The 16,729-nt window shown below is 44.3% G+C and overlaps 1 protein-coding gene across 1 annotated transcript in view; it reads right to left on the reverse strand.

Moving 5' to 3' along the window:
- pip5k1bb (phosphatidylinositol-4-phosphate 5-kinase, type I, beta b) overlaps positions 1-16,729 on the reverse strand; it is a 33,117-nt gene that overhangs the window by 2,017 nt on the left and 14,371 nt on the right. The window contains exons 5-13 of the mRNA XM_037098169.1: positions 15,828-15,945; positions 12,988-13,140; positions 12,270-12,569; positions 5,781-5,983; positions 5,313-5,396; positions 4,541-4,589; positions 4,370-4,454; positions 3,050-3,208; positions 1,907-2,033 (exon numbers count right to left, since the gene is read on the reverse strand). Coding sequence (XP_036954064.1) covers positions 1,907-2,033; positions 3,050-3,208; positions 4,370-4,454; positions 4,541-4,589; positions 5,313-5,396; positions 5,781-5,983; positions 12,270-12,569; positions 12,988-13,140; positions 15,828-15,945 — 1,278 coding nt within the window. The remainder of the gene's footprint in view (positions 1-1,906; positions 2,034-3,049; positions 3,209-4,369; positions 4,455-4,540; positions 4,590-5,312; positions 5,397-5,780; positions 5,984-12,269; positions 12,570-12,987; positions 13,141-15,827; positions 15,946-16,729) is intronic.

A 16,729-nucleotide genomic window follows, 5' to 3' on the forward strand; every position in this document is an offset into this window, starting at 1 on the left:
TTGTCTGGTTCAAAGGCCGTTGAGGTGAAGCGGCTGTGTCAATAGCGCTTGAAAAACGGATGAGAAAAAGAAAAAAGCTCTCTGAAGGAACAAATCGCACACTACTGCAGAGACTCCGACATCAAAGAGACAAAGAGATGAAACGTCTGCGAGCAGGATGAGAAACCCCGTCTTGGTGTGGAGGCCTCGGCTCAGAGGCTCATAGTCTCAGAAATGTCCGACAGGAAATGAACAACATGTCTGCTCAAGATCGACCACGGTGATGAAGTCAATATGAGACCGCTGCTGGCAGATGGTCAAATATAGCACAGGAGATGAACCTAAGAACTCAGTTATTCTTGAAATATATTTTCGTTCAAGCTGAAGTGAAGACCAACATCCTCAAGACCCTAACCAGGATATTTAAAAAAAACAAACAAAAAAAAACTGTATCCTGTACAATGTTAAATGCAATTTAAAAAATGTGTAAAATAATAATGACAAAGCGGGGAGTGTCATACAGGCTTGTAAAAAATGTGGGGAATGTAGAAGAGAAAACCTCAGTTTAACTAAAGAAAAAGCTTAAAAGTAGCGTAAACGAATGTACTTCAATAAAGAAATACAGTTCACTATGAGACTGCATCAAATATATGGCTTTAGATTGACCATTAGAAGATGGTTGTTTGTCTCTCCTTTAAGTTGACGGTCCTGCTTCAACCACCAGAGGGCAACTTGAGATTTAGTTATCTTATATGTGTGTACATCAGGTGACTCCCTGATAAATTCAGGAATGTGTTTTTCTCTTTTATGACATGTGACTGACTAACTTTTGTGTTGGAGGTCAAAATGAAAGTCAGGTCGAGGGAGCAGCCGAGAGGCACAGCCGAAGAGAGCGATGAGGGGATAAGGAGAGGGAGAGAGGAGAGATTTTTAAAATAACGGCAGTATTTTAGAAACATCCCACCCTGACTCATCACAACATAAGGTGTTGGAACTGTCACGGGCAGACCAGCTGTCAGACAGGGACTGTCGCTGGTGGACGCACGGTCGCGGCCGCACCGCTTGTCCTCCTTTGTCACAGCCTTTCTGCGGCATAATGGCACTAAGTGAGACCGTGTCAAAGCCGCTGTTTAAATATTTATGAAAACAGTTGACAGAACAATGTCAGTGCAGCAGCAGGTGACTGATGAGGGGACAGGACCAGGCAAGTCACACAATGGAGGCTCAGAGAGCAGGCTGAACCTGACACGGCCGGACAGAAGGAGAGGTGAAAGACGGGCAACACGTCCAGGGCAGAGGACAAAGTGTCCAGAAGCTTCTAGCAAAGCAGCAAAAGTAAACCATATCAGCAGCAGGCAGCCAGTGCAGCAAAGTAAGTTAAAGGTGTAATAAATCTCCTCAGTGTAATAAGCTGATTGTCATTTCATCAGATTTTACAACATCAGGTAATAAATCATTAATCCAGGTCTACGACTCAACACTGTCGTTAAAGGAGTCTGTAAATTATGCCGTAACAATTGTTTGTAAAGTTCCCTATTTTTTTGTCTCATAGATAAAAGAGAGTGACAGCTCCCACCATCGCACCTCTCATCCTGTAACTGTACCGTTCATATGTTGTGTAGGAGGTGTGTGTGTATGTATGCTGCACGCGTGTTGCCAAGCCAGCTGAGTCACCTGCTCCGTGACGCATGTCACCAATAAGACCATGTGATGTCAGAGGGAAGGTGGTAACAGCGTGGGAGTGTGTGAGTTAGGCGTGGCAAACCCACTTGCCTTCCTTCTCGCCCTCAAGGTCGTGTTGTGAACAGGAACCTTGCATCATTGTTTAAAGGTGATAAAATATTTATTCTTTCCGACACTAAATCAACACGGTGTCATGCTGTAATGACAGCAACAGGAACGCGTATGAGGGGAAAACGAGCAGTACCTCTCTTCTGTTTGGTTGTCCAAGTTGACAAAGATGGAGGAGGTGGAGATGGTTCCCATGGAGGAGCCCTCGTAGAAGGACGGGTTGGCGGGGACCAGATCAGGACGCAGGTACGAACCGAACACAGCTGCGGAGAAAACATTCACCCGCATGTGATATCAGCGAGAGAAACCAAGTGCACACTTTCCTACATTTCCCAGTTCCTTATCTCTTCGCTGACCTTTACTCCATCCACCCAGTTTATAACACAGGTTTTATTCTAGTAATCTGTCACCTCGAGGCCCAGGCTGCGAGGAGACTTCCGGGACTTCTGACAACTTTTAGTTGATGAGTCAATTTAATTTTGTTTGTAAAGCTGCTCCCCAGTAACTGAGCCAATTAGTCTTTATGATCAAGCTTTGTTTAACTTTACAGATCGATATCTGAAGCTGGTGGTGGCTCATCCACAGGAGGAAAGGAGAAAGTCATTCTTGCGTACACTTCAGAGTTTAACGACTGAGACAAGGCAAGGCATGACAAATTGATTTGATCCAACTGATTACACGGTTCCCATGAAACTCACATATTTCTCTGTGTCAACCTCATGCAAGATTTGCTCAGTCCACTTGGAGACTGATTTAGTTCCTGTAAAGGGAGTCAGGAAGGGTAACAGTCCAAATTACTTTAGAGTATGTTGCATCACCGTTTGAGACCTGAGTGGGCGAGCGATCGGTCGTAAAGAGAAACACATGACTCTTTCCGCTCCACATGTGGGCCAACGCCCTTGTTGCTTCCGGTGCGACGACACGTTAAACACAAAGGTCAGACGCTTCTGCGAAACGTGTTCATCACTACCGACGCTTTCACCTTTCCTCAAACACCTGATTCAAATGTGACAGCTTCCTCCCTGGGCGGTGAGGAGAGGACAGCGTTTTTAAGACCTAATCCAAAATGTTTTTTTTAAATGTCTGAGGTTGAACTGTCAGATTAGGACACAGTTTAAAAAGGTGGCAAGTGCATCTATTATTTAATCATTTGCGAGTTTTAAATAGTCTCATTGATACATAAGACACTTCTGTGAACATCCCTAAGTGTTAGCAAGCATCCAAGATACACTGCAAACTAAGAGGCAGGAGTGAGGTTTCCCAGCAAAGTTTTGTTTACCTTGTCCATCCAGACTGGCCAGACTGCAAGCTCCTCCCAGCCTGTCCCTCCTGTCCTCCGCGCTCCTCTCATCTGCCTGCGATGAAAGGATCTCCTGTGAGGACGACTTCAGAGCCGGTATGGAAGTGCGGGTCCTCTTTGAAGGAGAGAATCGAAATGCTGCAGAGCGAAAAAAAAGGAGCGTGCAAGCGAGGGGAAGAAAGGGAAAAGAGCAAGGGATGGAGATTCAGGGGAGCGGGAGCAGAAAAGAGTAAAAGAAGGAGATAATTGGAGGAGATGGTTGAAAGAGGCCGTTTATCCTGATTGAAGCAGCGTTCAAACACAATGAAACTCCGAAGCTCTGCCTCCAAAATTAGCTAAGTCATTAAACTGTTAACCGCACAATGACGATTGCACAAGTGTCCCCTAAGCCATCCTTATTCTGCCTCCCTAGCAGGGCATGAAATTAAATCCTTTTCCTGTCATCTCCCTCTGACGGGACTTGGCGAGGGTTTATAGCGTGGCTAAATCCTCAAATCTTTGCCTCAGCCATGTTCATTTCCACAGGGGAGGTCCCGCATGGTTGCATAACATTACTTTACTATATTTGATGTTCATGTGAAGTTCCAAAACTGGTCCCTGGCTTTACCTACAGGCGCGACACTGAAAACAGACCGCGCGGATAAAATGGAGGACCGGATCATTTCCCTCGCACATCAATCAGCTCCGCGCGCCTGATTTCTGCAGGGTTTAAAATGGCAACCGACGTCATCCTTGCTTCCAGGGCTCGAGTTATCGACCTGTTTTCATCCACCTCAGTGGTTTGTAACTGCGCACTTCTGTTTCGCGATTGCCCGGCAACAAATTCAATCTGTTTTGAATGACCCCAGCCACATGATTGCTTACACACAACCAACATGAGGTCCATCATTTCACAGAACAAAAGAGTGTTATTTAATCCTACAGTTCAATTCAAAGCTTATTTCCACACAAAATGAATTGTGCAAATGCTTACACGACAGGTAACCACAGAATATGATTACAGCGAAGAGAATACTCAAATGATCAGGACGTCATTCAAGGAAACCATATTCCACTTATTGTAACAAGTGAATTACCGCTGATCTAATAATGTCGCAGTGACACACAGGTTCCTAGCAACACACAGTAAAAACCCCCTACAGAGTGGCTCTTCTTATCAAGCCAGGATTTCCCTCTTCCCATTGCTGCACGCCTTCCCTTTGTTTGCTTTTTTCGACGTGAGCTTCTTCAAACCCTGTGTGTGTGTGTGTGTGTGTGTGTGTGTGTGTGTGTGTGTGGATGCTGAACCTGCACACTTACGCTGATTCTTCCTGAAGACCCGTGTGCTCATGAACTTGAGGAAGCGGCTGGCGTAAAACCCAGGCCGGTGCACTGAAACGGAGTCCTGCGGACAGGAAGAGGGGATGTTAGAGTGTGTCGCCACACGAAAAAGGCTCATTCATAAAGGCAGTGGTGTCAGGTTCGACTTACACCATCGTACACCAGGGCTTTCCACGAATGTTCCAACTTTTTAATGAACCTGGGGAGAAACAAAACTTGTCAGAAATGGATCCACTTACACCAAAACTTTCCCCGTTGTGCTTCATCAAATCTAAGATGTTCCCCTTTTCCTGCATGGCGCAACACAAGCTAAGTCTATTTTTCAGCTACTAAACAGAAAATACACAAACATTTTGAATTATATAACGTTGTCTTTGAGGAATGTAAGCCACCAGAAATAAGGCAGGGTAAGTGGAAACTTTTCTCCCTGACCCGACCTCACCTTACTCACTGTGTGCATTTAAAGGCCTCGACCAAGAGGGCTGACAAAGATGTACGCAATGCTTTTAAATTTCCACAAGTTTGAAAAGCCGATAAGCCAAAAGGCTTCCTGCTCTGTTACCCGACGAAAAAAAAAAAAAAAAAATCAATGTGTAAATAAAGAAGACTGATAGACCACTGTGCCCACTTAATTCGTGCTGGATAGAGAGAAAAAATACTTGAGTCCTTTGAGGAGTGTGATAAAGTGGCTTGTACCACTCTCCGTCAATGTAGAATGATAAATCAACATCAAGAGGTCTCGTCGAACGCGAGCAGTTACTCGTAGAGTCATACCAGGCTATTACACTGAGTCCTTAACTATTCAGGCATTCCCTCTGAACTGACAGACCTCTACCAGCAGATCGGGTTTCATGGCCCCCGTATGTCAACGGATAAAATAAATAAAAATGGCAGTTTTATACAGTCTCATAAAGACCGGTACCTGTAGGACTGCAGAATGTCTATGATACCCAGGAAGATGAGCAGCTTTTCTTCTTTGTGTGTTTTGGCGGGGATGCCCCCCATCCTGAAAACAGAGTCAGAACACGGCAGCTGTCAGAGAATAGCTTCTGCAATGTTTGAAACCCTGTTCAAATAAAGGCATTGTGCCGAAACAGTTTAACGAATGTTTGTAAAAGAGGCACTTACAGTATTTACATTCACGTGTACGGCTGTAAATAGGCAGAACAGTGGCTGTGTTTGTATTTGTGTAGCCATGGTTATATTAGAGCCCGAATGTGTGTACACTGCTCAAGTGTCCTGTGAGAGGTATGAGCACGGTTGTGTAACTGTGTCCGGGGGGAGAAAATGTGGAGATTAAGGGACAGACAGACAGACAGACAGGGGCAGGAGTGTGTATGCCCAAATACGCGTGCATAATATGTGTTTTCCCCCAGCCGGGCCGACTCACGTGTCGTCTGTGGTGAGGGCTTCGGCGGCCTTGCCGTCTCCCTGGATGGACTCCATGGCAGTGGAGTAAAGCACCCTCTGACCCACAGGTCTCCTCCCGTCACCCCCTGCCTGGCCTGGCTCACCCCCATCTCTCTGGCTCTGGTCCAGGACGTGCACCCCCAACAGCAGGCTGTAGTCCATGATCTTAAAGCTCTCCAGCACCTATGGCAGGTTAGAAGAGGGGCAGCGATGAGTGCTCAGTGACACATGATGCATTGGAATGAATTGGAAATTTCGCATTTTCTTTGACCTCTTTGAACACCAAAAGGGATTATTCCCCTTGACTGGATACCTCACCGTCAGCTCCCTGACCGTAAACACAGCATGATTATGAAACGTTTCGAAAAAAAAAACACACTTTTTTTTCCCCTCCCGACACACTTCAGTGCCTCAAAGACTTTGAGCTCGCAAAAAGAAAATCTCTGTTTAAACCAGTTTCGAGCTAAACAAACAAGGTGTTTCTCCTCAGTGAGCCAAGTGTTACACATTGACCTGTCTGAGGAGCCTTTCGTCCAGTTTCCCGGAGCCTCTGAGACTGCGTGTCTCTTAAGAGCTTGAATAAAGCAGTCATGGCAAGAACAAGGGTAGAGAGAGAGGCAGGAGCTCGATCCAGGAATGGGATCGGGGTCACTGCCAGGTAGACAGCTTATCTTATGACCTAGACTTGGAAAAAAAGCTATAATTCTGACTTGAATAATTTATTCAAAAGGGGGCGGTGGAGAAAAAGAGTTGTCAGAGAGAGAGGCAACTCACTCAGTTGCCTTCAGTAAGAGAGGAAGAATCAAAACATTGTGTAACTTAGTAAATCTCTTCTTTTTTTCAGTTGTCGAAAAGCCACAAAGGAAGTCAGACTTGAAAAGAAATTTCCCAAAACACCACATAGTGACTAAGCCTGATGAAAAGCTTATCATTATAGTTTGGGGCACTCTCACTTACACTCCATAAATAACACAGTCCTAAGCCTAATAGGATTGGAAGCTATAGAAAAAAACAAAACTGATACAATCAGAGAGAGTTATGACCCAGAATCTAGTAAACGTGGACCGTTTTTATGAAGAATATGAGACAAATAGTGTTTTGAAGTTGACTTACAACTCCAACTTATCTATCTTTAAATAAACACGCTCAAACAAGACATTAGTGTTGGCTGTGTATCCAGTTTGCATCTGCAATGGAAAACTGCTGATGTGTAATGTCATAGTCACACACGCTCATATTCAAACACACGCGCACAGAATAGACTTAATGACTGACTCAAACAAACACTGGGGCTTTTGTCTGAGCTTTGCCTTTTTCCATATCGACGATTTGCATCCCTTCACTTCAACTCCCCCAGCCTATTCAAGCGGCAGCCATTTTGAATGGAGCAATGCACACCAGGCGGCCTACAGAAGGCCACTGCTGCGTGTCCCGGCTTCAGCTTTCCCAGGCAAACAATAAAACTGTCACAGCAGAAGGAAAGCAGTCGCATCTCTATGGCGGTTTGTGCAAAATGCCGTTTACACGTCCAGAAGAGTGCCAGCTAGTGAGTGGAACATCACTGATTCTTAGAGGTGTAACAGCCAAGTGTTTGGGTCCCTCCTCTGAGCAACCTGCCCCTCTGCTCTCATTTCCAACACGGCTCAGTTTCCTCACAGTGAATGGGATAGGTTAATCCTAATGTTCATGTAGGAAGTGAGCTTTGTCACAGCATCCCCCTGATCTTCAACAAGTCTCTGATGTTTTCCGCATATTCCACCCTGGAGCGCTCCTCCGCCCACCTATCTCTGTGCCAGTAGGGCTGTAGAGCTCCCCACAGGGCTCGCAGGCGTGCCCCACTTTACAGTGACACTAATATGCTGCAAGCTTTCTCAAAAATCCCCTCCACACATGTATTAACTTAGGCATACATACAAAATACTCTTATGTGTGTCTGACATCTTTTGTTGTTGTTGTTGTTGTTGCAGTAAACAGGCATAATTAGCACATGAAAATCCTTAAAATGACACTTAGTCCTTCTTCCCTAAAAATTCAATGAACATCTCTGATTTACATACACAGTGAGGCTCAAACATTAGAACAAGGAACAAGGAACTTTCACTATGAAGTCTGTCTGGTCAGTCTCACCCTGACTCTGAGTCCGGTTACAATCCCAGGAATGTTTCTGCAGAAGTATGCATCTATCATTCAGAGTGTGCCACCTGCAACCCCATGACACAACATATTAAATTCAGGGCCATGTGGCTTCTCATGTCGGTATTTATTCAGACTTGTGAAGGCAAACTGAAGTAAATGGTGACTTTTTTAAGTCTTTACTTTAGGTTGAGCGGATCTAGACTTTATCGTCTCCCATTTCAGATTAAAACAAAAATAAAACCTCTTGCGATAATGTAATTACTACAGTTCAAGCGTCAAATCACTTATAAGCTTACGACTTTATTGCAGGATTATTGTATCATATTACATCAGACTGCAGAAACACAAACTGGAGACCCGACGATAATACCGGAGACAGTATGAAAGTATGCACCATTTCACATTCGATCATTTCAACTTGTAGATTTATATCTTATCGATACTTATAGATACTTTATTGAACTTCAAGCTGGCAATTGGGTGTGTTACAGTATCGTTACTGTAATGTTCCCTGTTACATTATTCATATAATCTGGCTTTTAACTATGAGTGGGACAAAAACAGACACCTGAACACATCACCATGGACTCTGGGATCTTTTGATGGGTCTTTTTCACCAATTTCTTACATTTTATAAACAAAACAATAAATACATTAATAGAGAAAATAACTTATCTATATAAAATCTAAGTAAATATAATCATTAGCTGCAACCCTCAACTTGTGTAGGCGGTTTAAGGATCCTATTGAAGCCCACTTCTGACTGCAAGGTCCTTGGTTTTCTGCAGCTGACAGTGAGAGAAGCCATTGTTGTCACAGGATCACATGGCTGAGAAGAGGGGGAACCATACAGTAAATGGCCCATTATGACTGGCTAGGCTGGCTGCTAAGCAACCCATTATTGTCCAACGTCCAAGAATGCATGCCTACATTGTCTCAATCATTATTTCTGCACTTGTTCACACGTGAAGTAAAAAGGACCACCACCTCTAAAACAGGACCAGGACAGTACGTGGATGTCATCTTGCCTGGGTGACGACGTCCTGACTGTCAAACATGCTGAGAACAAAACTGTCTGAGCAGCCTGACATTTGTCAGCGCTATCCTCACTATGTTCGTCTCACAGACAGCTGCTGCGAAGTCAGTGATACGCAACAGAAACACGATGCTCTCCTTTGATTCAAATCGCAAACACACACAGCCACCAGCAGAACGGTACCAACACCAACTCACGCTACAACACACCCTCTGTCTCACTCTCTCTGTACAGTAGAGTTCAATATGAATTATTAATGCCTGGTATTGTTTTGGTTTGAGGGAGTATCAGGGGAGCTGGTGAGTAATGGAGAGTAGACTTACAGGGAAGAAAGCACACCCTGCATTTCCACAGAATAGCCCCACGCAGAAGAAATGTATGATTCTGTTAAACACGCTGCTTGTCCTCCTCTTTGTCACATGGCTCTGCTTTCTGCTTCAGGTCAACTCTGACCCCCAATGTTCTACTTCTAATTCACAAAACTCCCAGCAAAGGAAAATTAGCGAATCTGTTTTTTTGGTTTTTTGGTTTTTTTTCCCCGAGGCCTCATACAACAATCCCCTTCCAGTTCCTCACTCCCAACATGCCCCTCACCCCGCGTTGCTTGGCTTCTGCCGACCCCTCCTCTGTGTTTTGGTCCGCAGCCCCTCCTGGTGTGATGGGGTTAGCTGCTTACTCATGGAAATGGACTGTAATTTTGCTTAGGGGGCATTTTGCTTCCCGCTCAGGAGGCGAGCTCAGGAAGCCGTGACAATAACAAACTGCACAGCGCAGGGTCTCTAACCGCTGCTGCTAAACAGCCACACTTCCGTAAGACAGACGCACAGCACGTTATATACTTTACACATACAGTAAATGCCATGAAATGGGCCGTGCATGCACACTTAGCAGGCAGACGGTGCACGTGTTTGATACATTTGGGAAAAGTTGTAAATGTGCCACAAGATTAAAGAAGCACTGACTTAGCAAAAGGGGAGGATGTCATTCTGGCTGCAATCTGCTGAGAAAACATACGAGAGGACAGAACAGAGGACATGTGCAGAGTCAGCATATTGGATAATGATGATGAGAAGGGGGCCATAACCCGACGAGATCTCTTGAAGGTCCTCTGAATTTCTGGTGAATTTACTTAACCCAACATCACAAGACCCAGGTTCACTCATAAACCTGCGAATCAGATACTGCTGAACATGAAAGGTGTGAAAGCAACAGCTGTTCACACGCGTTTCCTGGAAGGATTCTCCGCTTTCCCAAAAGGGCGCCACTAAACCACAATCTCATTTACTTTCATTTACTCTGACAAAGTCACGCCATTTCATGTAGAGAGTAGAGCTGCACGATATGGTCAAAAGTCCTCCTGTTTTGACAGATATTGTGACTGCGATTTAATTCACTATTAGTGAGAATGATCTTTTTTGCATCACAATTCTCATTTAAGCTGAAAAAAACACATTCAAATCCGGTCGATGTGACCTTTGCAGCTCATCATTACATCATTATGATGGTGCTTTTTCGCAAATCTTACCTTTATCAAAAAAAAATTGCAGCTTCTTGCAATTGAGTTTTTCTATTACACAAAGAGAGGAGAGTGGAGAGTAGAAAAGTTGAGGAGAAAAGAAGAGAGAGTGCTCTGTTTCTAACCTAAATATATACCTGCAGCATCACACTGCTCATTACCACTAACTCCTCTCCATGTGCCATCAATCACCTTTTCATCAAGGTTCCTCTGTTCTCACATAATACAAACTGAAACATTTCAGCTGAAGCTGGTGTGATGGAAGTCATTAAGTTGTTGGCCGAATAGTGCAATTCAGGGTCGCCAGGGCTGGCAGGTTGGCTGGCCCCAGCAGGATGTCTGGCAGGAAATCTTTCTTTCTGATCTCTGGGCCTCATCTGACACACCGATCCACAATTACAGTAACATCCTGGTCAGAGTCCAGGTGGAATTTCAGAGTGTGGACCCCATGCAGGAGTTTGTGTGTGTGCAGGTACTGTATGTCAAGCAGAACAAATGGGATTACAACTCAAGAGGCTTAGGCCCATCATTAACCAGCCACTATGAGGGTTAAATCAGTGTCTGGAGGCCACATTGTTATCACTCAAAAAACTATCCCATGAGGCATTTCACCTTGTCCAAAAAGAGAACAACAAGGTAAAAGACATCTCAGCAGGCATATTTTGTACTCCACTTCATTTGTCTGACAGCTTTGGTTACAACCTACATTTTAGATTGTATTTTTTCGTACCAACTGCACAATGACAAATTTTACTCTCTATGCCTTGAGAAAAACACTGATAAAACTTACATACTTTTATTTAAGTTAGATTTTGAATCTAGGGCTTTTACTTGTAGTGGAGTACTTTCACAGTGTGGTATTGCTACATTTACTCAAGTAAAGGAGTCAAATACTTCTTCCACCACTGACCTAGGCAGACAAAACTTATTTGAAATTCAGACTTCAGACTTCAGACTAACTTTGTATGCTGTTATCCGTTTCATGTCTCATGTTAGGCTCCACCGATCCCCCTCCAACGGTCTCCTTGCCTCTGTGTTAAAATGGAGAAGAATGCGAGCCCTCAGATCGAAAAGACTATCTTTGGATCGAGCCCCGAGTCTCTCACGCTACCAGGATCATGTCTTAATCACATTCAGTGTTTGGAGAGCTGTCATGTAGTGAAACATAGCAGCGCAGAGACGGGGAGAACAAAGCCCGGGCAAACTGAAAGCTAAGACTGAACACACAGTGGAAAGCACTCACTGTGGTTCCACTGGCTAACACATGGAAAAACGTCCCTCTCAAAACATTTTGTCCCATCTGAGATGCACACAGACTGTCGGTAACCACTACACGATGTGGTTCACTCACGCTTATTACGTGTCTCAGCTTCCATAATCAGTCATAAGAATGCGAGGTCAATGACACCCTTCAACAGCTACGTCCCTTCTCTCCAGTGAATTCCCAAGTTCAAAGCAATCTGCACTCAGTTCTGATATGGCCGATGACATAATGTCCATGAGGGGCTTTGCTGCATGCAGGAAAAACATTTTTAGCGCAGGAATGAAGGCATGAAAACGTGACAGAAAGGGCCTTTTGAAGGAAAGTATTCTACTAGTGAAACAAAAAGCACCTGATTCAAGACTTCCTCATTTGTCGCACAGCTTCCTGCTGTGGAATAACAGTGACCTTCCTGTTGGGGACGACTGCCATTTCAAAGCCAGTCCAGAGAACAGACAGAGGCGAGACCGATCGCACATACACATATCACTTGCTCCACGCGCCATTAAAACCAACCTACCCGGCAGTCTCTCTGCAGGGTCTTCATCAGATTGTTGTACGTCTCTGTGTCAAAGTAAAGCCCTTCCTCGTGCATGTCCTGGAAGTCCAGATCTTTGTAGGTCGGGCAAGACTTCTCTCTCTCTTTCCTGGACGCTCGTCTCTTGTAGGTGGATCCCTTCAGGTCGTATTTGTAGTGCATTTTGACGGAGCGAGGCAGCACATTGTTCATCACCACCAGTCGGATGTTGATGCCTCCGGACTGGATGCAGTACAGTCCATAGAACTTGGGCAGCAGCGTGCGTGGATTCTGGTTCAGGTTCTGCGGGGTGAAAGACAACTTACATCAAAATGCAGTGAGCTGAAAGTAAAGTTGCTAATATCTGAATGGCAACATTATGTTGCAAATTACCTGACAGATATAATAGGTTTGAATGTATTTTTGTGGCTGCAGAATACATACGGAACTGTTTCCGGATCGTTTTAGTTGTGGACCACACATTCCCTTGTTTTATCACAAATACAAATTTTGGCTTATGTGTCTTCTACAGTCTGAAAAATTGGAAGTTGGAGCCAAAATGGGTGTGGGGAGTTTTAACATTAATTAAGGTTACAATTAATAAGTATGATGATCAGATGTTTGACTTCTGAATTGCTTGAACTGAAGAGTTGAACATTTTCAGGCTTTTGTCACCTCACCAGGTGCTGGAGACCTCATGAAGCACCTCTCGGTATCTCACCATATAGTATCCAGGTAGCAATCTTTGGAGGAACTTGGCCTCTTTGTGCTGGACGGTTTTAATGATGAACTCATCATCGCTGGTTAGGTAGAAGAGGGAGCCACTGGCCCCCGGGTTGGTCAGCTCAATCAGAGGCTCATTTACCAGGGAGTACTGAGAAAGGGAAACATAAAAAATCCTGATCAGCATCATTTTGTTTAGTTACTGATTGAAGAAAAAGAAAATTGCAGTAAAGATTCACTGGTTTTACGGTATTTACAGTTCTTTCTGTTCAAATACAAGCCTTTTTTTAAATTCCTCTTGTGATTTCATACATTGTCTGGCCAAACAATTGTGTGAGAACACAAACAAAAGTGAGTGTACACCCACACATTACATCGTAATTGCTGAACTTGTCATCCCAAAACCGTAAACACGCTGCTGCTATTAGTAGCCTCCTCTCTACTGGTAGGGCTCTCCTTATATTTTGAAGCCTGGGCTGCAGGGATTTGCTCCCACTCAGCCACAAGGCCATCAGCGAACTAAAACAGATTTTGAGCGAGACAGCACCGGCTCATCCCCATGTTGTGGGCTGGGGTTGGGATCAAGGCACCTTTCAGGCCAGTGGGGCTGAAACTGGACAGATATCCCTAATACGCATTACAATCCAGACTATTTGAAATCTATTAGTACTTTTCTAACAATAATTCTAATAATCAACAGCAGAGTAGTCAACATCATCATTAAGATAGTGCTAACAACTGGACTCAGATTGGAACTAGAAAAGGGGATCAGTGCATCGGTGTTGAGATTTGCTTCAGCTGGAACCAAAGAGTTACGCCCATACCATTAGAAGCGGGCCCAGACCAGACACACAAAAGTACATGACTGTCCACATACTTTTGGCTTCATTACCTCCACACCCAGCATGTCAATGAAAGCGGCTCTTCATTTTTTTTTTTTTTTTTTATTGTTCAAAAAAACATTTGCAGAAAAACCAAACGAGGATCACATGAATTCATCCGTCTGCCAAACTTCAATGAGATCTACAGACCCTTGACGGGCAGGAATGTAAGCTCCTCAGACAGGGGTAATATGAAGCAATTACTGCTTGTGCTGCATCTAAAAAGAAAAGTGGAAAGGACCCAGAGCCTCCACTTTAATGTGTGAGGAAGAGACTGCGAGTGCGGCAGACTTAGGAGAACGCTTAGATGCTAATCAGTTCATTAGAAGAGCACCATGTTCCGAGGAGAAACACTGGAGGCATCTGCTCTTCCTCTCCAGAGACTCTCCCAAATGATGGCCGTCTGCAGTCACGTTGCGTTACCAGCACAGACACATCCGCAGCTTATTGCATTTGCATTCAGAATACTGCGTGTGTGTGTTCTCGGTTTTTAATTAGGCTCCGCTGCGTGGCCTCTGTCTGAATGAATTCATCATCACCTCAAGGACATCAATCATGAGTACATCCTCTAAGCTGCAGTGCCTTGTGCCATCCTCCCTGTACTCCCTGGGAGTTACATTTCATCTCTGTCTCCCTCCCAGAGCCTGTTGTCTTTCACTTTTGCGGAAACAAATTTGCATTCAAGAGCAAGAATGCAGCTGGTGGGTCTTTGAAAGGGCTGGGAGGCAGACAGAGAAAATGAAAAACGGCGTAATTTAAAGATAAAGCCCAAAGAAGATTACACCAAATCTAATTTTGTTCCATGTGTATGCGTTAAGTAAGGATGGATATGATAAAAAGTGTACTCTTTGGCAAGTAGTGAATTTAATTAAGTCACATGATGTCAAGTAGGCTACAAAAATAAAGGCTTTGACGGGGGGTGTTTGAGCATTAAGTGCCAGAGAATATTTTTCAGGGACAGAATCTCGTCAAAAAATGTCTTCCCTCTTTCTCTCCATCTATCTCTCACTCTGTGTTTTTCTTTCTGATTCTGCTGGGAAATCACAGAATCATCTGCTGATATCACTCAGCACTGGGAGCTGGTTAAAGCCGTTGTAATGAGGGCATGCTCTGTGGGCTCAGTCATTACCTCCAATGTCTTCACCGCCCAAACGTGTTGCCTCGACATCATCCTCCAACCCTGTCTTTCCCCTGCACAGATGGCGTGTTATTTCCCACCCACAGCTCAATAAAATACACGTTGAATTATGTCGCCATTTAGTACGCACTGAGGTGGAAGATTAGCGCTAAGTCAATGGGAAGTAATTCAGGTGGAAGACAACCAGCAGGCAGTCATCTTACGGTAATTGGAGCGACGGTTGTTTTTCTATTTGTATTTTTGACTTGTGCATATACAGAAGCAAAGGAACAGAATGGATCAGATTCAAGAAAAACAAAATCAACTGCAATCAACTAAAGAACATCGGAGAACAATAAAAAATTCAAACTATTGTTAAATGGGTAATTTGAAATTTAGGGAAATACGCTTATTTGCTTTCTCGCTAAGAGGTGATTGATACCGCTGTTGTCTGTGCAATGATTACAATGCTATAGCCAAGTGGCAGTTACCTGGAACGAGGGTGAAACAGCCAGCCTGTTTTGGTCTAAAAGACACAAAATCCAGCACTTCACACATTTTGGTTTTATTTGGGGTTAAGTGTGTGACTATTTCTTAGCCATAAGCAGTGACTTCGGGAAGCCCTTGTGCCTTAGAGTGAAACTCCAACATACAGCGGGAGAATTCTAACTGCGGTGTCACAGTGTCTTACTTTAAGCGTCTGATGTGTTTGTCTGATTTGAGCTGACCCCCAACACTCCCTCCACACTCCCACACCAGCATGACATTTTGGTAATCGTTCATAACAACGTGAGGGTGATAATGACTGTGGCTATGTCTTGGCAGGGGCTTTAGTCTTACCAGGTAGTCATCCGGTTTGATGCCGAACAGATCCCTGAAGTAGCGGAAGGCTAGTGGGGCGTAGGTCTTGAAGCGGAAGTCAGGATAGTGGTGTGCTGGGGTCAGGTTGCTTCCCTCACTGAAATGTGCAATGAAGAGCCCAGCATGCCAGGAAACAAAAACATACATTACAAAAGGTACATTATATATAGTAACTCAAATAAGGAGGGATAAAGAAACACTTTATGGAAGTGAAACAGGGTTACACTCATTCTAACCTAGTATCCCATGCAGGCAGCACTATGGGCAAAGTGAAGCCTAACACCTGATCTTTGTGCCTGGGTATCTAAGCTATTGACTCCAACTAAGTGTATCAGTAGGTCCTTGTAATGTGCTCCACCCAAGCATGAAGAGGCTTCAGTAAAATTATCTATGGGAACCCAGATTAACCAGTATTGTGGTGACAAACTGGCCTGTATAGAGTTCTGTGCCTGGAGACTGAAGGTGGCTCTGATTACTGGGTCCAAACAATACACAAAACATGAGCCTCGACTCTGCAGGGGCACGGCAAATACATGAAAAATCAAAACGAAACACACAAAATGAGCTGAATTTCTTGTTGCTCCGTCTGGACCGTGAGACCTGACATTCTCAGACGGGCTCCAACAAAGAACAACAACACATAAAACAACTGTTTTGTAACCCTGTGTCCAGATGGAACACCACAACACAGGAGTAAGCACACCCGATGAAGTGGGCATGAGTCTTACATTAAATAAACTCACTGGAATCAATCACACTCACCCTAAATCTAGAAGAAGTAGGTTAATAAAGGTTTTTTTGTTTTCCAGGGCACCTCTGAATCTGGTTTAAATTCTGGGTCTTTTGCTGCTTTTCTGGGTAAAGAGGCTTCCGTGTTGTTG

This window comes from Acanthopagrus latus, chromosome 5, assembly GCF_904848185.1.
Source record: "Acanthopagrus latus isolate v.2019 chromosome 5, fAcaLat1.1, whole genome shotgun sequence".
Classification (NCBI taxonomy): domain Eukaryota; kingdom Metazoa; phylum Chordata; class Actinopteri; order Spariformes; family Sparidae; genus Acanthopagrus; species Acanthopagrus latus.